Genomic DNA, 24350 nt, shown 5'->3' on the forward strand with positions numbered 1-24350 from the left:
CAAATAAGAGTTAATGCTCTCCTTTGAAAAACCAAAAATTACACAGCAAACAGAGGCACAATAGCCTGAGGCTATTGTAAAAGATGCAATGGGACTGGTTTTGATAATAAAATTTCACAATGTGTTCGCTGTTCAGTAATGTACTTTTCAGCTCTTAAATTTTAGGGTCTTCTTTATATAAATCTGAAACAAAATAAGGAACCATGTGGTTGGGAAGCAAGCTTCACACCACACAGGGCCGCTGCTGTCCCTATATACATATAAAAAAAACAATTTATTCTTACTTATTTAAACTAGACGACAACAATCCATATCATAAAATGCTGTTACAATTATACCTGCTCTTTTTTCATAATTATTTATATAAGCATAATCGAACTTATGACATCTATAAATAAAGGAATAAATCAAGCAACACATTAGCAAAATCCCCACCTTGTTCACAAATGATGCTCTTTCAGATTCAGCTATACAACTAAACTAATCTGAATGAAAATATATCTCAAACAGTTTATACATTTAAATCTGGCGAAAATATTAACCTTTATTCTGAGTTAACTATCAAATTACATGTAACTGTATATAGACGTAATAATCAAGGTTGGTGGTGTTTCGGTCACCCGTAACTGTGGCTATGAATAAAGTATAAAGTAAAATGATCACTTTTCCTTGCGCATCTCATATTATATGATAAACATATCCTGTTTTTTTCATCTAATTTGGAGTTACGGAAAGAAATCTTTATATAAGCGAGGAAGTATGAAACAAAAGCTAACTAAAAGTCTGAAAACAAGCATGCTTTGGAGTTTAAGAGGGTTAAGAATGAAGTATATGAAATATATAAACAAAGTGATTCGAATCGTTATGGTTTCACGAGCAGGCAGACCCCACTACAGAATATATGATATACAGAGCTTGTTAACATCGAACACGGCAAAAGGAAATACGTTGGCGTAAAAAGAAGTTGCACCCTTGGCACCATTGCAGTTAAAAAGAAGAGAAGTCATTAGAAAGGAAATATTTATTGAACTACTAATGAGATGATTATAAATCTAATATATTACCATTTGCTCCTTTAACTTAAGGACTGCGGAGCACCGCTGTGCAAAGTTTTGCTCATACAAATATGTTTTTTAATCTGGCACTTATTCTCATTGTTTCTTTTGCCAAACTACGTAACGCGGATGTAAAATAAAACAGCACCATTGTCACGGGAGGATCAAACACAGACACAAAGCACACAATCTTACATACACACACCCACACGCGCGCACACACACACACATATATGTATGCATGTATTATGTATCTATCTATCGATCTATCTGTCTATCTATTTATCTATCTATCTATATATCTCTGTCTGTCTGCCTGTCTGTCTGTCTACTCTCTCTATATATATATACATATATATGTAGTAAGAAAAGGGATGAAGAGAATTTCGATTATCCCCATATGGTGATTTGTATTGTGAAAAGTTATATATAGATACACAATAAAAGAAGGAAAATGCACACAGTTTACATAGTTTTAGTATATTTTTAATGACGGGTTTCGCTTTCACTAATCATGACATTGAAATTATTGTGATTTCGTATTTTCTTTAGACGTTTTCGTCTATGTTCTTGTACGAAAGTTTGTGAATGAATCAACAGATAGGAAAAATCTACAAAAGTCAGCAAACAGAATAAATCTGACAAATGCAAAGCTATACGCAACAACCACGAAACCAACGGTTAAGAAATGTGAACGTCCAAACTATGGAATATAACCCAACCTAATACAAAGCTCGGAATTCCAATTCAAACAAGGAAAGAGTTTCACAATTAAGACCAACTTCACTTGTGCATCCAGCATTTTAATTTATGCTATAACTTGTTCAGGTTGTGGACACAACTATAGAGGACAGATACGAATGTCACTTAGACAGAGAAACACACTGCATAAGTAACTAGCAAAGCAAAGAAACAATTTCCGTAGAAGCACGTTTAAATAAAGAAAATATATTTATCGAAAAATACAGAACACGCCTAATCATGAACGCATAACCAACTTTGGTCTCAGTATATATTTTAATTCATGATCACATATCCATCACTGTAAATATTTCACTACTTTAGCTCATGAGCTACTGTTATGTTTATTTATCCCATACCAAAAGTAAGCAATTGCCTCTCCCGTCCCGAATAATATCTATCACCATTTACCTCCCCTTAAATTTCTCTTCTTGTGGATTCAGTCACAAACTTTCATACAAGAACATGGACTAAAAACTTCTTAACAAATACGAAATCCCAATAATTTCAATGTCATGAGTAGATAATGCAAAACCGGTCGATTACCACAATACTCTTTCATTTGAAATATACTAAAATTATGTAAACTGTGTGCATTTTCCTTCGTTTATGATATATATATATATATATATATACATATATATATAAAGTTATTATAAATGGCGATAGCATGATGAAATTTATTAAACTATAAGAAAATTCAAATATCATGACAAATTGTTTCGTAACTTAAAGCATGTAACATGTAAAGATAATTAATTTAATGATATATAAATTACTTGCATATCTGCAATAATAAAAAAAACCCATTTAAAACATTGCCGAAGTCAAGCTACTTCTTAAGACTTTTGTCTTTCATCTGATGATGTAGTTTAATTTCAGCGTTGTCTTAAAGAGCAACATGCTACATTGTATTATTGCAGGCATGTAAGTAATTTATTTATTAACTATATTGAATTATATTATCTGTACATGTGATATTTGTTGTGATATTTGAATTTTGTAATTTTTTTTTTTCTTTCATTTGCTTCAGTCATTTGACTCTGTCCATGCTGCAGCACCGCCTTTAATCGAACAAATCGACTCCAAGACTTATTCTTTGCAAGCCTAGTACTTATTCCATTGGTCTCTTTTCCGAACTGCTAAGTTACCTAAACACACCAACACTTGTTGTCAAGCGATGGTGGGGGACAAACACAGACACACAAATACATACATACATACATACATACATACATACATACATACATACATACTCTCTCTCACACACACACATACATATATATATATATATATATATATATATATATATATATATATATATATATACGACGGGCTTTCAGTTTCCGCCTACCAAATCTACTCAGGAGGCTTTGTTCGGCCTGAGGCTATAGTAGAAGACACTTCCCTACGCCTTGTTACCACACAGCCACGCCTGCGCCTTGTTACCACATAGTCACGCCTCTGCTTTCTTACCACACAGCCACATAGGCGCCTTCTTACCACAAAACTACTCCCGCACCTTATAGTTAAAGATAATTTTATCATGCTATTTCTCTCGGCATTTATAAATGTATAGACCCCTTATCGTTTTCTCTTGTATCGTACTATATATTCTGTTTTGTAGAATGATACAGTATATATATATATATACTGTATATATATATATAGTGTGTGTGTGTGTGTGTGTGTGTTTGTATGTGTGTGTGCGCGCGGGCGTGTGTATGCAAATCCACACACACAGAATTAAACGGTGCGAGGGCTACAGTAGAAGTTACTGCGCAGTGGGATTAAGTCGGAAAATACGTAAACGCAAAGGAAGCTTCTTAATCACACAACCATGAGAACTATTTTTACTGAAGGTGAAGTTATGCATGAATTAGGATTCTGAGAGTAAAGAACAGAGTACCATAATTCATGTGCTAAGATGCTGCTGCTGTGGATTTGTTTCCTTTATGTAGAAGTATGCAATTTCAAATTCGTTTGCAAATATCCATCATTCCTGCGAATATTACCGTCTGAAAGTTGTTTTTTCTTGTTTTTAGAGAAATCTTTTGTTTACTCGATATGGATGATGATGGAAAAAATAGTTTTCTAAAAAGAAATGGAAACTATGCACCATTGGATAAAATACTCCTAACTATACTGTCAGAATATATTACTGACGTTCCACCGTTAGAGTTCCAGAAGAGCAGAGAAGCAAAATAGAATATTTTTAAGTAAAAAGGGGACGAAAACAGAAAAAAAAAAGATAACGGAAATGAAAACAAAATCTGGGGCAATATCAACGACTACAAGTACTCTTAGAATGAATTTTTGAGGAAGAGTCATTGGAAAATATTTGAATCATCTGTTTAACATTGCTGCTTATTTTTTTGTCTTCCTGCATCGTTTGTAGCGATTAGCAGTTCACTTCTATCTATCCTAGTCGTTCCGATTTGCAAAACATATTGTTATAGAACAATAAAGGAGACACTAGACGTGAATACGTACAAGTAGACACATACAGACAAAACACTAACCATAGAGTGAATAAATCTCAATGCGAGCCTGACATGAAGTAATGCATAGTTTGTAACGTCTCATATTAAAAGTTTCTTCCAGTAATTAATACCTCCATCAATCATGCCTACACAATATGCAAAACAAGATCTGCTTAAAAAAAAAGAGGTTCTACAAAACTAAAACAGATGAAAAGGGCAACATGCTACACTATTGCCAACTTTGTGAGGATGTCCTCTGAAAATAGGGATGATACCGTAGCCAGAGAAAATGGCATTAGCATAGAACAGAAAAAGGGGAACAATAAAGATGAACGCATTTAGATGCATGAATCAGGTGGGACCTCGGAACAAAGACAATAACCTAATTGAAATAACCAACCAGATATTCTTCAAGCTGCTCAAAATAAATGTTTCTATATGATTGTAAAACGACGAAAATCTACACGTCAGCTCGTGGGAGGGGGTTAAGTTGACTACATCAACTCCAGTGCTTAACTGATAGTTATTTAATCGACTCCGAAAGGATGAAAAGCAATGTCGACCTTGGCAAACACATTTTGTGTGTTTATTATATGCAAAGACTACTTAGGATAGTACACAGTCCTAAGTAGTCTTTGCATATAATAAACACACAAGATGTGTTTGCCAAGGTCGACTTTGCCTTTCATTCTTTCGGGATCGATTAAATAAGTATCAGTTAAGCACTGGAGTTGATGTAGTCAACTTAACCACCTCCCACGAGCTGCCCTTGTGGCAAAAACTTGAAATCACTTCAGCTACCCCATTGGATCCTTAATGAGATCTCTGCCATTGGTATTAAAACCCGAATTCCGAAATCAGTAGTGATACGGGCCAACTCCACCTTAAACCAAGACAGGGAGAAAGCATCTTAATATCATTTCAATCAAACTTTGCATGTTATCATCATAATACTTCAGCAAAACCTATTAGAACTAAGTATTGAAAGACATCCATGTATCCAGTTTACAGTCATGATCAAATACCATCATGAGGTTTAGAAAGGAGAGTTTTGGAAAGAATCCCCTGCCTGATGACTAATGGTTCAGAACTAGAGGAAAGTACAACAAACTTAGCGTAACATTTCATATGGTAACGAGCTGGATGCTCTGTTCATATATGGCTATGTCCGAAATCACTAAAATGAAAGTAACGTACTCAACCAAATTTGTCTGTCTCGAACCAAAACCGGTATATTATATTTCATTGAAAGGTATCCTTTTACAACAACCAGCTCATGCATAAAAAAAGGTGAGCGGTTACAGAATCTGTAGAATTAACACAGACTACACATACATTATAAAGACTTTCAAAAATTTCTTCATGATACTATCTGCTTGTAGAGAATGAAGGAAAGGCAAAGACATTAATGCATTCAGCCCGTAGAAAGGATACTTCTGATAAAAAAGTATAGGATTTTACAATATTGTACAGGACATTCACAAACACAATATGAAAATATTGTAGAGCAATATTATTGTTAAAACGTCAGAAAAAATATTGGCAAGACAGGCCAAAAATGATCTGAGATTGAGTGATTAAAATGTGGGGAGTAGAGAAAATCATTTACCCAGAATATACTGCCAGAATATAATAATATTCTTTTACTCTTTTACTCTTTTACTTGTTTCAGTCATTTGACTGCGGCCGTGCTGGAGCACCGCCTTTAGTCGAGCAAATCGACCCCGGGACTTATTCTTTTGTAAGCCCAGTACTTATTCTATCGGTCTCTTTTGCCGAACCGCTAAGTAACGGGGACATAAACACACCTGCATCGGTTGTCAAGCAATGCTAGGGGAACAAACACAGACACACAAACACATACACACACATATATATACATATATACGACGGGCTTCTTTTAGTTTCTGTCTACGAAATCCACTTACAAGGCTTTGGTCGGCCCGAGGCTATAGTAGAAGACACTTGCCCAAGGTGCCACGCAGTGGGACTGAACCCGGAACCATGTGGTTGGTAAACAAGCTACTTACCATACAGCCACTCCTGAGTGAAACACAAAACTTTTTACCGGCTATATAAATTTAAATGAACTGCTTCCGGACTACAGCATTAGATTTATATCTCTAATAATTCAAAGCACTACAATACATAAATAACGACATTTGCGTAATCTGAAGAAGCAGGAATTCTCAAAACCAAAAAGGACAAGGCGATTAAAAACATTACAATTTAAAAAATAGGTTATGTGTGTGCCGATACACGTCTGTTTGTAGACATACAAGAATATTTATATGTTCACACAAATAACGCACTAGCATTGATGTCTATACCTGTCCATCGATATATGCTTGTAGATATGTGCCTCCATGCTTGCATGCAAGCATACATACATAAACAGATACAACACAATTAAATAACCTCGTAAAAATTTCTTTAAATAATCCACTTATTGAAAGAAATAAGAATCAGAAATAAGCGAAGTGAGATCTCAACACGATTTCAATCCGAAGTGATGCAATTCAGCTTCCATTTTATATTCAAAACTCTCTCTCTCTCTCGCTATATATATATATATATATATATATATATATATATATATATATCTATATATATATATATATATATATGTGTGTGTGTGTGTGTGTGTGTGTGTGTGTGTGTGTGTGTGTGTGTGTGTACACGCTTACCTACGTGTATGAGTGTGCCTGTATGTCTGTCTGATTCCCGTTTCAGAAATATAATTGCTCCGAGAACATTTTTATGAAATACTCAAGCTTCCCAGTTACAGACATTCCAGTAGCAGATATTTATAGGTTGGAATGTTTCTATCTAAGACACAACTATTTTGTATACTGTAAACTTAGTGACCTCGACACGCATAAGTAACTTACAGCTGTAATCCTTGTCTAATGTAGCATTGTAAACGATTAACTAGGATGCGATTTCATCTCGGAATTATTACGTTCGCACGCAAACCACATATACTTAAGCATACACACACACACACACATATGTATATATATATATACACACACACACATATATATATATATATAAGCTTCTATAGATGTTTATAGGTTGCAGCCGATCCTTTGTGCTCGTTGCTGATGATTTTTTCTGTGCTTTTGACAATTTTAATGTCATCATAACTTTGGGCATCAGTGTCTACTTTTCTGTTTTATCTCATAATACCAATAGAAATAATGTAACTGTATGTTTTTTTTATCTTTATTTTATACGATATAGTTTCATAATATAATAATTATGAAGGTATGACAGCAAACTTCATTTATTGTGCTAATTTTTTCAGCATGAATATGAAAGATAAACGTAAAGAAAGAGAGAAGATATTGATATTTAATGTGTATTTGCATTATATAGATATATATACACACAAAACGCTCACACGCATGCTCTCTCACGCACCTCATACACACATATACGTATATATATATATATATATTATATATATATATATATAATAATAATAAATAAATAAATACATATATATATATATATATATTGTGTCAAGCCGTACAGAGTCAAAACCTCGCACTGATTTTGATTTCATGTCCAATATCACATTTTTACATGAATGAAAGTGGCTATAATTTTATGTGTAACAAATAGGTTTCTGAAACAAGTCTACACATGATTATTATTCGACAATCAATGTTCATAGTTCTAGAGAACAACAACGGATATAATCAGATTTTCGTGGTATTCTCTCGGGAGTTGGCGATATTTGTGCAGTGAACAGTCTAATATGGAAGTGAAATTTTAGTTTAGTAAACTAAAACTGTAAGGTCCTTGATATATATTGTTAGTAATATAAAACGCCTAAATGTAATCAATAAAATTGCAAAATTTTAATATTTGAATGAGGAGGTAATTGAGTGTTCGTGAACCGTTATAGGGCTTTCTAGACTGATGAAAAAGAAGATGGTAGAAGCGTATCCTCAATCCAGAATGCTTGTAACAGAATCAACTCCTCTAAAAGAACCCAACGTGCCAGCATTAAGAACGAGACTTTTATTCTAGCACGCAAGTAAGCCATAACGTGATTCGAACTCCGACCTCAGTACACAGAGTATATGCTTTAACGTTTTCATAGCTCTGTTAGTGCACTGCCTTGAATTGTAAATTTGTTATCTATAGCCTCAGTATAAAATGTTAACTTGAACCCGGCGGAATTTGAACAGGTACTACGAAATATTCTCCCCAACGCTCTGCGAGAGTGCCAATTCGCCCCATCAAACGCATTGTCTTTCCATTATTTATTTGCAGCTAAGGCGGCGAGAATGGGTAGCACACCAGGTGAAATGCTTAACGGCATTTCATTCGTCTAAGTCAGTGAGCTGGCAGAAACGTTAGCACGCCGGGCGAAATGCTTAGCGGTATTTCGTCTGCCGCTACGTTCTGAGTTCAAATTCCGCCGACGTCGACTTTGCCTTTTATCCTTTCGGGGTCGATTAAATAAGTACCAGTTACGCACTGGGGTCGATATAATTGACTTAACCCGTTTGTCTGTTCTTCTTTGTCCTCTCTGTGTTTAGCCCCTTGTGGGTAGTAAAGAAATAAGTATTTCGTCCGTCTTTACATTCTGAGTTCAAATTCCGCCGACGTCGACTTTGCTTTCATCATTTCTTGGATGTTGAGTAGTAGGAGTAGAGTACTGAGGTCAATGTAATCTTCAATCACCACATTTTCAACAAATACCATAGTTTAATCCTGAATCCCTATTTACCAGCACGGCATTATTCATTCATTTCATCTAAGGGACACAGTCATACAGCCTATCGATCATTCATCTATTCTTCAATATATTTATACTCTCCAGAAATTATGCAATTATCTACACAAAGTATCCATGCATCGTGGGATCCATTCACCCACTTTGTTTTTAACTCTTCATCCACCAGGTCACAAACATACAACCATCTTCGCATTAACCTATTCACTAATTCATGCACGCTATATCATCTCTCTCTATATAAACGGCAGTTTGTCTGTGCGTGTTTCTGTGTGTCTGTTTGCTTGTACCCTCACCCTGACCACGGCTTTCAACCGATTCTGATGAAACTTGACACACACATAGCCCAATGTCATAATTCAAAACTAACGCAGCGAAAATTTTGAAAAGTTCCCCCAGTTCTGAACAAAATCGATAAATTCGACATGGGGTCGAGAACCAGAAACACAAACCGCAAACTGTCTAGGGGACGCAACTCCACCTTTTTTTACTCTCAAAAAAATTTACCATCATTTTTTTCCATTTTTTTTGCTATTTTTGGGCTATAACTCTCTAAAAATGCTTTATAGTTATTTCCCTTACAAACCTGAGCAACGCCGGGCGATACTGCTAGTCACCTATAAAACGATCGATACGTCAACCTACTTATCTATATAGTTATTGATCATGTATTCTATTTACATCCACCTAATTTTAACTACAACTTTGACACGTATAAGCAGAATATCCACAATTATCCTCATGAATATATATCTGTATAAAATATACTGGGAAAGTAGGAAATAAGCAACCAGTAAGCTGCAACAGCCGCAACTTACTCCCGATTTACTTGATTCATTTCGTTTAAGTTTGCTCCTCCTGAAACACTGGGGAAAGTCGTAAAAGCCACGAGGTCAATTTACTACTGCATTGATTTATAAATTTGTATAAAACAAAAAGATAAAATAGAAAAAGCAAACAAATAGATGTTTTATGATCTTTGTTTATGGTTTCGGGTTCAACCTCAACGCGGCACATTAGTCACATATCTTCTTCTATAGCACCTAGTCCATCAATTCGTTTTGAACGAATTTTGTAGACGGAAACTATGTGGAGCCCGTCGTATATATATATATATATATATATATGTAGGTCCCGTGTTGAGTCGGGGTTAACCACAGTAAATAAGGTACTCAATACATAGCAGAGTAAATTAATTTATTTTATAGAAGGAGCTTCTACAGGACTAGAACTGTTTCATTCAAAAGAAATCATCAGGAGCTTCCTGATGATTTCTTTTGAATGAAACAGTTCTAGTCCTGTAGAAGCTCCTTCTATAAAATAAATATATATATATATATATATATATATATATACATATATATATACACACACATATATATATATATTATATATATATATAAATATATATATATATATACATATATATATATACACATATATAATACATACACACACACATACACACATATATATATACACACACATATATATATATATATACATATATATATACACATATATAATACATACACACACACATACACACACACACACACACACACACACACCTACAAATAATTATATATATATATATTCTAAACAAAACTGTCCAACGAATGGGCACGCGAAACTCTGTGTAACAGTTGTTTGTGATATTTTTGTTATTTTCAATAAAGTATATATATATATATAACTACGATAGTAGTTCAATAATATTCTTAAGGCCACAATTTACTCTCACGCCGCATATTTTAGGGCTTGTTGGTAATTCAGTTCTCAACCTGATTAAGAATTGTTAACGTATTTGAAGAGAGTTGGTCCCTAGCGACATTTTGGCATAAAAAATTGAGATTTGTTCCAGTAGAAAAAAGTTTACATCAAAATTTGTAGCAACGTTATAGGAGAGTAAGTAATGTCACCAATCAGGTTTAGATCTAAAAAAAACGTTTTTCTCATTTTAAAAAGAAAATATATCTTACTTAGCTTCAATGATAGAAGAAAACATAAAGAATTTCATAGTTTTTGTTCCATGCAACAAACATTTGTATCCGAAAAGTTGTGAGGTAAATTTTCATGAAAAAATTATAAGGCAAAAAATTGGATTTAAGTATAATTAACTTTTTTATTTAAAAGAAAAAAAACTATATTTTAATTAAGCTTAAATAATAGAGTTCAATTCTAGGCATTTCATGGTACGAATTTCATGCAATAAACATTCAAAAGAAAAAAGTTATGAGTGTTTGTTTCTCAAATTTGAGGGTGATAATTTTTAATAATATATGACACCGGCATCATTGAGGTAAGGGAAAAATTATCAACCACACTGCTAATTGACGCATTTAACACATTATTAATTAAAATAATAGCATGGCGTGGAAACCTGCAAAAACAATTACTACTAAGTACACAAAATAATCTGTTCCCTTAATAACTAACAAGATCATTCTAAGTCTTAAGTGATACTAGTACTATAGTCAACGCACACTCTACTGTAATGTACCGTAAGATTTTAAGATCTCTCACCTAGAAAATACTTTAGTAAGGACTACTTGAATCCTCAGTTCGCTTTACCCTCCCACATTTGTAAAACTATCGTTTCCAGTTGGCTACGTGACACAAGCCAACTTAAGTTTTCAAACAGGGGAGATAAGCACCTCCACCCAGGAGAGCCAGCATCTAGAGACTAGTTCCAGACTTATTGCTCTTCATCTTTCTTGAGTAGCTTAGCTTGCTAGCTGTCGATGCTTTTTCTCCTTTGAAAACTTATAGAATTTCAAGTGAAATAAATTCACTGATCTACAAAATTAGAAATATTGCATTTCTAAATCTGCCAGAAAGACTTATACAGTAGTAGTACGATAAGTACTAGGGTTGGGTTGATTTCTTCGATGAAACGATCTAAGAGAGTACCCCAGCGTAGTCCAGTTAGTACAAGTAAAATCAAAATTTAAAAAACAAACAGTATCTAACGTTCTTTCCTTTTTACGGCATACACAAGAGATATTAATTATGGGTAGTTGAATTAATCGTGAATCAAGGTAACGGGCGTATCACGAATTGTTCGGTTTGTTGACTGAAGAAAATAGAGTTGTTTACAAACAATTTCAAACGGGAATTTTGTCTCTTGTTTACGATAAGTGCACTGTTCAATCAAATGATAGGCTCATTATATTTTCATTCCTTCAATTGTTCCATTCTTTGAAATCTGATTACACCAAGGCATCATCTGCAAGGGTTAGAATGTATTTTACCGAACTTGGCACTTATTTCCTCAGTCTGTTTCTTATTTTTCTGATACTTCATTGTTTTTGTTGTTATTGTTGCTACGATTGTGGTAATTGTTTTTCCTATCATAACTGTTGTCTTTGTTATCACTATCGTCTAAGTTTTTGTTGTTGCTTAACATTGTGACACCTTAATTAACAAGATTTTTTGATCAAAGGTGCTGCTGTCTTGACTGTTCTCTTTATTCAAGAGTACTATAACACGGGCATTTTTTATTTCTCTTTTTAAAGATGATGTAAGGTGCTCGCGTTATTCACAAGATTTATCAGCTATTTTGAGGAAATTTAAAATTTGTATAGAGACTTTCATAAATTCGTCTATGAGATGTGTATGTGTTTGTCAGTTTCTATTAGATCGTATGTATAAAAGTAACAATATATTTATATTTTGTTTCTGTATATTTTGGCAGGCGCGTTGGTGTTGTCACAAGAAAAACGACTTATAAAAACTTTGATCGAGCAATACCAAACCTCAGGTAAGACAGGCAGACCGGTGAACGACCCAAATGAAACAATTACAGTAGAATACGGAGTAAGCTTAATTCAGATCCTGGATTTAGACGAAAGAAACCAAATATTATCAATAAATGTCTGGATCACTTACGTAAGTTATTTTACGTTTATTATAGAATTATTGATAGGTGAAAAATGCCTTTGAAGAAAGCGCTCGTGTTGTAGACATTGAAATACGTGTTTTCCTGAATTCTATTTTCAAATTTTTGCACAAGGCCAGTAATTTCGGGGAAGGGGTAATTCTATTTCATCCACGCTAGTGGTCATAGTGTTGTCTACATTTGCATTGTTGGCAATGGTGTTAATATTGTGGTAGCATCGTTGGTTATTTGTCCTTGTAGTAGTCGTTGACAAGGTGGTAACTGACAATGACAACAAAACTAATCGAGGCAAGCGATAGAGACGTCGGCAGCTCTGACGGCGACTGACATGGTACTAGTAGGCAACAGAGCCAATCACCGACCTAGTGACGGTGATATTGATCGTGGTCACAACGATGAGGTGGCAGTTAGTAATTTATAGGAGTCACCGGCCACACACACATATACACACACGTACACACACACGCGCACATACACAGTCCAGCGCGCGCGCACACGCACACACACAATGTTTCAAAAATTCAACAGGAACACAACAAATGGAAAATTCACATAAAAATCGTTGCAAATTCCTCATCAGTAACCGTCCAAATGATCATAACAATTTCGCGTCTATAACGATGAGAGGGAGGAGGAGCTACAGACTTGTGACATAGAGGGAAACTGGAAATTCCTACGTGACAGCTTACTGAGCGCCATAGACCAAATCTGCGGCTGATGCAAAGTCCCTTCCAGACCAAGGGTAAGTTGGTGTTGGAATAATACTGTAGACAGGGCCATTAGAGAAAAGAAACAGACCTAGAAAACCTGGAAGAGTGGGCTTAGCATGGAAATGTACCAGATAGCCAGAAGGGAGGCTGGGAGACGGGTATACATAGCCAAGGAAGAAGCAGAGAAGAATAAGTTTGCCAGTGTTCAGCGACACGAGGACCAAAGAACTAAAGTATTTCGGATTGTAAGACAGTGTGTGAGAGAAAATTATGATGTTACAGGAGAGAAATGTGTCCGCTTGGATGATGGTGCACTTGCTTTTAATGATGTGTAAATATGAAAATTAAGTGAGCATATGTGTGAGTGCGCCATGGTATTTGTGTTTGGGTGTGTACGTGTGTGTGGACCTGTGTTTATGCGTGTGTATGTGAGACTGTCTAACGTATACGTGTGTGTGTGTGAGGCTATCAGATGTGTGTCTGTAGCAGCTAATGTTTGCATGTTTGTGTGTGTTCTTCTGTCGTTCATTTTAGGTATGTGTGTGTTTGCATGTGTGTATGTGAGTGCGTAAGAGGAAGTGTGACATATGCATGCGTGTGTGTGTATAATATATGTGCTGCACTATTACGTGCCGTATGTATTATGTATGCTACTGCGTGTGTATGTATGTGGGGGAATGAGCGTGTCCCTAATTTCAGTCGTTGCGCTTATGTGGGGCCGTTGGATAAGATGTGTGTGTGTGTATAAAGTTGAAATCTAGGTACATTGTATTTGGACGTGTAAGGGCGCTTATATGTGTGTGTGAGGTTATCTTATGTACTTGTAGTTGTAATGTGATATATATGGGTCGACCATGATGGAGGAGTCAGGTGGAATAAGGGTGACAAAAGAGGTAGGTATTAGGTGTATCCGTGCATGACTATATAAAACCCTGTAGGTGTATCTGTGCATGGCTATATAATACTCTATAGGTGTGGGAAAGGAAGTGGGTGTTTTCGTGCGTTTGGAGTGGGAGAAGTGCGCGCGTGTGTGCGCACCTGTGTGTAGGTTTAATTATACGCTGTAGAGGCATAATATTGTGTGTTGAGTGGATGATGAGTTAAACGTGTAGAAATGGAGGGTGGGTGGAGAAAAGGCAGTGGAATGTGGAAGGTGTGTGTAAATGTGCGTGGAAATGGGTTTAGGTAGGTGAAAAATTTAGACTATAAGTGAATGAGCAACGGTGAGAGAAACGAAGTTTCAATGGAGGTGAGAGTGCGAGTGACATCTGTGCAATATCAGTTCGAATACAAACAGATGTTGCAGGGAATAACCAGTCAAGGAGAAGTAGAGCGAGACAGGAGGGTCTTTGTAGAGTCTAATGTTCCGGAGATGTCTGTCAATCCGAACAGCTAAATGCCGACCAGTTTGGCCAATGTACAAGGAATGACAGAGAGGTCAGAGGATGAAGTAGTTTGAATGACTGGAGGAGCAAGTTATATTAAGAAGGGTTTTATTTTTGTTTTTCTAATTTTAAAGACAATGGAGTGGTGCGGGATTTATTATTTTTGGTAACTGTTTCCAAATGTTATTTTTCATTGTTTATAATGGAACAGTTTCACCGTGATCGACTTTGTTTTTCATCCCTTCGAGTGTCGACAAAATAAGAACTAGAACAATTTCACCACTTGGGTACGTGGTGCAGTGCCATGTTTTTCGATAATTAATTTCCAGGACCTAGTCCATAAATGCCCTGAAAATAAAAGAAAAGTGTTAAAAAATAAACGAATTATCAAAGATTGCGATCCTCGGTGACTTTTGGGACCCCTATATATTGATTGGCTGACTTTGTTGCAAAGATGAATAATGAAAACAAAGGAAAAAAATCTGTTCCATATATCATACTAATTCCACTTTAAAGAACTATATTGCAGCAATTTCAATATAACCCAAAAGAATACGCGGGTGTAAATCACTTTGCTAAATTTTCATTATTCTCCAAGGCAAATTCGCCCCATTCTCCTGGGATAAAGTTTTGCATGGTATCACACACACACAAACAAACAAGCACAGACACACACACACACAAAACGCATGCTCAAATAAGCATAAATATCTGTTCACCAGCAACAGCCTTCTCTAGGAAGCATATAAAATCATGTTCATATTAAAACAACACAATATTACAATTATTGACATATAACGATCTAAATTCATATCCCCGATCATTTATATATCATGAACTAAATTTTCTAATGCATCACTTGAAACAGGAAAGAGACTGGCTGCTATTTCAGAGGAACGAATCGAGGTTCCAGATATGTACAAAATTATTTAACTTATAGATTTGTCAATCGGGAAAGTATACGCACAAGAAAACCTGTCTTCACCCATAAATAATATGCATATATGAGAACGTATAAATACATACATACTTGCATACACACACACACACACACACACACACACACACACACACACACACACACACACACACACACACATGTATATATATATATATTAAGGTGGCTGTTTGCAATTTACAATCAAAAGGCAACGAGTATAGTCGTCATTAAAGTGATGTGGGGTGCTAGCCAGCACCACAGTTACCAGACTTAAGAGTCAAAACAACTTTTAGCCACCTGAGAGCACTTTTCTAACAAGTGACGAGGGAGACAAGCTCCCTAGGGTAAGCGAGATGGAATGATATCAGCTCTGATTTCAGATTTAGTTAATCTTCATCAGTGACCCATTACTCCGTCGCCGAGAGTTAAAGAATTTAACTGTCAGTCTTAGGAAACATATGAAACATTGACTGCTTCCAACAATGGTGAAGTGAGAATTATAAGGTGGCTATTTGCAATTTCCATCGGAAAGGTAACAAGTTTAGTCGTGACAATGGAATATAATTTTTTCGAATTTTAACACAAGTCTAGAATTTCGGGGGAAGTGATGAGTTCATTGAATCGACCCCAGTGCTCAACTAGTACTTATTTTGTCGACACTCCAAGGGTTGAAAGACAAAGTCGATCACGGCGGAATTTGAACTCAGAACATAAAGACGTACGGAATACCACTAAATATATTACCCGGCGTGCTAATGATTCTGCCAGTTCACGGTAATAATATAAATGATGTTAACTGATAAACAGATCAAAATTAGTGACTAATAAAAGGAAAATAAATAATTCATTCTGTGGTCGTCTTGGTATTTGTTAGTTTTGAAAGCTATGCACGTCTTAGTGATGCTGTGAGACTGCTATGACTCCTGTGACCTTCTACCTCACACCGGTTTACATTTATATATATATATATTTCCTTCATTTCATTCACTTCATCTTCTCCTCAGGCTTTTTCTCTCCTTGCGCTTATACAATAGAATATGACGAAACATCCAATAACTATTACATTTCATTACAAACATCAGTTTTCTTCCACTGCAAGATATCAAATATTCAAGAGCCATGTTTAAACTGAATTTTCGTATTCTCTCGCTATACACTGTCTTGAGGCAGTGAAGTATTTCGTTGCATATTGACGTTCCATTTGATACACGAATTCCGAGTAACGCCAACAATCTAGGCAATCTAGTTTGTATTTTTTTTTGTAATTTTCTTTGTACTCACGCGAATCGTTAATGAATTCAACATCACTAGTGTAGTGATAAATATTTACACATGACTAGCGTAGTAATAAATATGTGCCATCCGCAAATCCCAAATTTTCTTTAATTTACTTTGCAATTGTTTTGACGATGGCACATCTTGTTGTAAATGCTCGAAATGTGGAGTAGATAAAACAGCCGACAACTGATGAAGGGTCGTTCATTATTCTCTTGTTTTCCATTTGTTTCTTTCGTTGTTCGCAAAAAAGTTCGTATTCCATGTTTTCGTATTTCGTATTTCATGTTGTTTATGTTCTATGATGTCCTGTACCCATATATGTATGTATATACACATATATGTATGTACATATATGTATGTATATATGCATATATTTATATATATATATATATATATATATATATATTATATAATTAGGGCTTAGTAAAATAAATTACTTTGCCACATACTGAACTTAGTAGAAATAGCATTTCTACTACTTAAAGAAAATTTCTCTCAGATAATGTTTACTCCAGACAGCTCACGAAGGTTTGGGGGTAAATACAGAAAAATATCACAAGTACATAGATCGTTTGAGTACGTCAACGTTTCAAGATTAGCCAAATAAAATCAGCATTTCTTTCGTCAGCTCAAAATTTCTTAATTTGGATTTGGAAACACTAAAAAAGAAGGAACTTTACCTATCAGCGAACTTGTCGCTTCAGATGAACCACTCCAACTAACAGTGTCAACAAATTCAAAATGCGCAGGCGTAAAATTCTGCACTCCCCATTCTACCCACGTGGTCTATCTAGCAAACATTATATTTTAACCGCGAGAACCGAGGCAGTATGACCGAGAGAAATGAATTATAATATCAACAATTGAGGGTAAAATTAATTAATTAATCAATTTCACCAAGTGTTCAGTATGTAAAAGGACCATTTAAGGCGAATTCAAAATATTACATTGTAATATTTTGAATTCGCCTTAAATGGTCCTTTTACATACTGAACACTTGGTGAAATTGATTAATTAATTAATTTTACCCTCAATTGTTGATATATATATATAATATATTATATATATATATATATATATTATATATATATATACATATATATATTCATATATATATTATATTATATATATTATGTATATATATATTATATTATATATATATATATATATATATATATATATATATATATAATGGCGGTACATCAGCATGGCCACAGCTCTGAGCTGAAACTAGAGAGAATAAAAAATATATTCATATATATATATGACGAGAAAAATATGTTGAATCAAATTATACTTAATACAAAATAGGATTCAATACATGCGTGCGTTTCAAAGGACAATGCAAATATGTAAGAAAAGATTATAACCATAGTAATTATAATTAAATTTATTCATCGTCATTTTCATCAGTGTGAAGAATTTTTGAAAGGACATCAAAAGAGGTTTAATAAAATAATGTAAATTAAAATAAGATGCAGTAAGGGAGAATACGAGTGGGGTAATAGGGAATAAAATCGGATATTTGCAAGCAAGTTTTAAAAGGGGAAATAATAACATTAGTGATGATAGTAAGAGAGACGAAAGGGAAAAAAGACAGATATATTAATGTGTATGCACGTTTATATGTGCGGTAAACTATAACATACAAATAAGAATAAAAAGCTAACAGGATGTTTTAAAAAATGGTAACAGAACGAGACAAAGTATAATAAAACTAGTCCACCTGCTACGTAATATTCTACTATACACACGTGGCCTAGTTTATTATGCTTTATGCTTTGCCTCGACTATTTTGAAGTCCTTACAAAAGTTCTTCACACTGATGAAAATGATAATGCATAAATTTAATTATAATTACTATGGTTATAATTTTTTCTTACATATGTGTATTGTCATTTGAAATGCGCGTATGTATTGAATCCTATTTTGTATTAAATCTAATATTGCTTCAACAACCTTTTCTCCTCCATTTTTCTATAATTGTATTTTTGTACATATAACGATATTTTTGAACTGCTATTTTCATAGCATTATTACTTGCACTGGCTGTTTTTTATGAATAAAACGAATCTTTATTGGAAATCATTCTTTCTCTCTTTTTGGACGTCTCAAAAAGTTTGAATTGTTCTCTTTTGAACTTACTTTCCCCCACATATGGATTTAATAAATGTCGTATATATGTGTAAATAAGTATGTATAACTATATATATATATATGTGTGTGTGTGTGTGTGTGTGTGTGTGTGTGTGTGTGTCGAAATGAAATAATATGGGTGAAAATCGAATGATAAATTGATTATTACCAATTTAAAACCAGTGGCCTAGCATACTGAAAAATCTGAAGATCCAGAAAAAATATATTACATACATATAAGAGGGATGACCACTAAGTGGACAGCAAGACAAATGGAATGATACAAAATATATTTTGTATATTTTCATTTGTCTTGCTTGCTTACATTTTAGCATTTGCTGAATTTTCTTGAGAACAATTTTTTCTTAGTGGTCAGACCATATGGGGTCTACATCGAGCATAATGGATGTCCACTTAGTGGTCATCCCTCTTATATGTGATATATATATATATATATATATATATATATATATAAATATATAGATAGCTATATAGATATATGCGCGTGTCTGTGTGTGCGTGAGTATGCATGCATGTGTGAGAGTTTGTGTACATACATCGCGTGTGAAAACAGGGAAGAACGTAAGACTTCTGGTATCGAACAGCTATTGAAAGTAAAAGAACAGAATCTCTTGTCTTCAATCGATACCAATAGAATTGATCAATTTATCTATACGTGACTTATTCTTTGATATTAATTGTTGTTATGAGAAACGGCAAAGAGGTTTCAATTGTTTAATCACAAAGTTTGTCATAAATTTCAAAGTGGTTCGAACCTTCTATATATTTGGATGCATTTCTATTCTGACTGCTTTGTTATTCTTCAACGAGAATATCTGAATTATCAAACCACAATATAACAAAACCAATTATTTTTATTTCAGACAATAGTATTCCAATTCTTGTTGTTCTATTGCACCTATGTTACTCCAACTAGAGTGTCATTAGTATTTATGAGCTTTAAATGATTGAATACGTTTTTTCATTTTAAATTCCGCCAAAATCATCTTGGCCATATCTCCGTTAGGGGTCAATAAAATAAATATCATTTGAGCACTGAGTTTGATGTAATCAAGTTACTTCCTTTGAATTACTGGCCTACTGCCAAAATTAGAAGTCAATATGTACAAGATTGAATGTATCTTGAACACTCAACTTCTATCATTTGTTTATTGAAATCACTGGTTTCTAAGATTAAGGGGATGAGATACATAAGGTGATATGAAATAGAGTTCAGTGTCATAAGATATTTTCATTCAACGGCAGCAGTTTATCGGTTTCCTTGCCGATAAATATATCTTTTAGACACATAAATGAAATATATAAATACAAACATATACAAATACATAAACGCACACACACAATCACGCACATATATATGTATGTATGTATGTATGTATGTATATACATATATATATATATGTGTGTGTGTGTGTGTGCGTGCGCATATATATGTGCATATATAAATATATATATATGTATATATATATATATATGTATATATATATATATATATATATGTATATATATATGTATATGTATATATATATATATATATATATATATATATATATATATATATATATATATATATATATATATATATATAAACCAAAGGATTTGTGATATGATCGGACCACAACATTGTTGCAACGCATATATTCTAAATCCGAAGTAACATATCCCCTTTACGACACATAACTGACGAAGTGAAATTCTAATTATATCTCAACACATGAATGTGCTCTCAGATCTGGAAATGCCTTGTCGGCTAGATATATGACTTGAATCCTATCAAGCCAAAGAATGCGTTATGGTTCTTAACGGAATACTTCATTTTCCTTAGCTGATATATACATACATACATATATATATATATATTATATATATATATATATATATATATATATATATATATATATATATATAATATATATATATATATATATATATGTATATACATCTGTTGCGGTCCTTAGCGGAATATATATATAGGTACTGCAAATTTAGGGTGAATTTTTGATAAGTGTAAGTACCTGTATATGCCAGATAGTGGCAGAGGTGAGAGAGAATATATCAAATAAAAACGAAACAGAACACAAAGGATGTCGCGGTACACGTGTTTCAATTTGAATATTTGACTTTTTACTATTTCTTTACTACTTTTATTACCTTATCTTTTACTTACATTGTTCTCTTTCCTTCTTTCTCACTTTAACGTTTTCTCTCTCTATTTTCTCCACTTCCTTCCTTTTCTCCCTTTTTTCTCTCTATTTCCCCTCTATTTTTTCTCTCTATTCTTTCTATCTATTTTTTCTCTCTATTTTATTTTGTTCTTCCTTTTTCCTCTACCCTCTCTTTATTTCTATTTCCTTACAAGAAGAATGAACCCATTCAAATCTAATTAACATTCACTCTATGTTGGATGGTGATACAGTGTGGACAGATTTTCGAAATCCAATGATCCCCTACATGCGTATTTAGTTACGAAATTTTACAAATACTCTTTCTCAGGGAGATATTATATACCTATTATAATGGGTAATACTACATGTACTTTTCATATTTTTAAAGTGTGATGTAACTCTTTGGAATAACAATGCATGCGGCTGAAGAGAACTTTTATATCTATTATACACTGATGTAAGAACAGGTCGTTTTTAAAGCTTGAAACACGTGTAGCGCAACATCCTTTGTGTTCTGTTTTTGATTTTATTTGATCTATCTATCTATCTATCTATCTATCTCTTTCTCTCTCTCTCTCTCTCTCTCTCTCTATATATATATATATATATATATATATATATCTATATATATATATATATATATATATATATATATATATATATCAACTAATAAAAATGAAGTATTCCGTTAAGGACCACGACAGAATGCTTCTACGCATTCTTTGGCTTGATAGGATTCAAGTCATATATCTAGCCGACAAGGTATTTCCAGTTCTGAGCGCACATTCATATGTGTTGAGATATAATTAGGATTTCACTTCGTCAGTTATGTGTTGTAAAGGGAATATGTTATTTCGGATTTAGATTATATGCGTTGCAACAATGTTGCGGCTCGATATCACAAATCCTTTTGTTTACTTTTTCTTACAGATAAATCTGTTTTAATCCTTTGTAAATTATCCGACTAACTAACGACTTAATTCATGAAAAGCTTCTCTGTTACAAGTTGTGTAAAATAATATAATCTCATTTTTTTCTCATCGCTCTATCCTAGAAAACAATAGTAATAGTTCATATTGGTGTGTGTAAATTTCGGTGGGCATCTTTTTTGAAAATGCTTTCGCATATATTTAGACTATTTAAAGCCAACGACGAGGAAGAGAACATGCTTTTTATCGGAAAGCAGGCAGCAAGTCAATCATGTTTCTTGTTTTGATACATTGATTATTTAAATATCGCTGGAAGATTATATTTGAATGCTTAAACGAAAGTATAAATACGTACCTAATATATTAACGGTATTTATCATTATTTTCATCGGATTTGAGTAAATAGTGTATATAATAGTAATTTATTCTCAGGACTAGAATATCTAGGTTGCTTTTTTCTGTTATTGAATAAAAAATTCATTAATATAGTAATCATAAGAAAAAAATGGGATGGATGTACCAAGGTTAATTGCAAGCATCAATACTGAATTACTCATTTACAAATAATGTTCTTTATGAGAGATTTTTAATATTAGTCTAGCAAGGACGAGACATAAATATTCACCTGCACATGATGCCATTCTATTTCTTCGCATTTCTGGGAAAATCTTATTCTCAAATGATTCACTTAGAATGTATCTGTATAAATTATGTGTTGTCTCTTTTAGTCTTAACTCTTTCATAACGTTTTCTTTTGGAAAAGTGGTAGTTAAATTTTGCAAGAAAGAATGCTCTATTATCAGGAGTTAGTAACAATTCAGTTACAACTTGTAATTTTAGAAAAAACTTTGTAAGGTTCCACTGCTTTGTAAGTTTTCACATACAAATAAATTCATAGAATGCTTCAACTAAATTACCAAGGTGTTTACAGTCAATTTGGTTTTCGAAATGCTTTTTCAAAAGTGTTCTCCTGTTCATTGACTCTATCTGAAATAAACGCAGTCACTGTGATGTTGACTCCTATATTACATATATTTTTTTTTTCTGTTTTCAAAAAGAAATATGACAGGCCTGTGGTGCTTGAATTTTAAAATATATGAGTAATCTAGAAAACAAATAATTTTTGGCATATTTCTTCCTTAGCAGTCATGTCAACACTGGTATTCTATAGCCTGTTAACTACAACGCGATATTGAATTTGAAGGTAGTCTCAGTGTAACATTTTCAAAACAGCTTCTAATCTCAGCCTTTTGGGTATCTATACTGTCTCTTTTGTTCAACAGGTATTTCATAGCTATTTCCTGCTCTTGGCGTACGTACGGAATATTTCTAATTCAATTATTTACTGCGATAGGTTCATCCGGCAGATCTAGTGTGGAATGCAACACATTCAGAACTGAATGTTTCTTCAAGAGTACTTACTCTATTCGTAATATGTTGCTTTTGACGATTAAACATTTGGTTGGTGCATTCGTTAAACAGATGCTAAATCAGTGATATATGTCGCTCATATGACATTTATCATCTTCTTTCGGACGTAATGTTTCTCGATGACACAATTTCGCTGAAAGATTTCAGTTAGCGGCATAAGCATTCAATGGTGCACATTCCTTGTAGGATTCACTATATATTATTATATTACAAATTGATTGCGAAATCCTGTCATAAGTTAACAGCTTTGACTGCTATAATTTTAAAAGATTTGCATGATAAATTTAGTTGCTGTATCGTTATTCATACCACATATACTGATACATATTGGTCAAAAACTAGGTATTGACAGAACTCGAGGATAAGGGACGTTTAGAGACATTTGAATGAGTTTTGTCTTGGAGGTTAGGTCATTATTTAGT

The 24350-nt window shown here is 33.7% G+C and overlaps 1 protein-coding gene across 5 annotated transcripts in view; it reads left to right on the plus strand.

Annotated features, from left to right (window-relative positions):
* The window catches only part of LOC115214201 (neuronal acetylcholine receptor subunit alpha-10-like), a 247720-nt gene that overhangs the window by 183885 nt on the left and 39485 nt on the right, over positions 1–24350 (plus strand). For 4 of the 5 annotated variants that reach the window (XM_029783306.2, XM_029783315.2, XM_036501736.1 and 1 more), the window contains one exon: positions 12730–12923. The exons of the other annotated variant lie outside the window; for it this stretch is intronic. In XM_029783306.2, coding sequence (XP_029639166.1) covers positions 12730–12923 — 194 coding nt within the window. The remainder of the gene's footprint in view (positions 1–12729; positions 12924–24350) is intronic. 5 annotated transcript variants of the gene reach the window in all.

The sequence above is a fragment of the Octopus sinensis genome, linkage group LG1 (assembly GCF_006345805.1).
Source record: "Octopus sinensis linkage group LG1, ASM634580v1, whole genome shotgun sequence".
Lineage (NCBI taxonomy): Eukaryota > Metazoa > Mollusca > Cephalopoda > Octopoda > Octopodidae > Octopus > Octopus sinensis.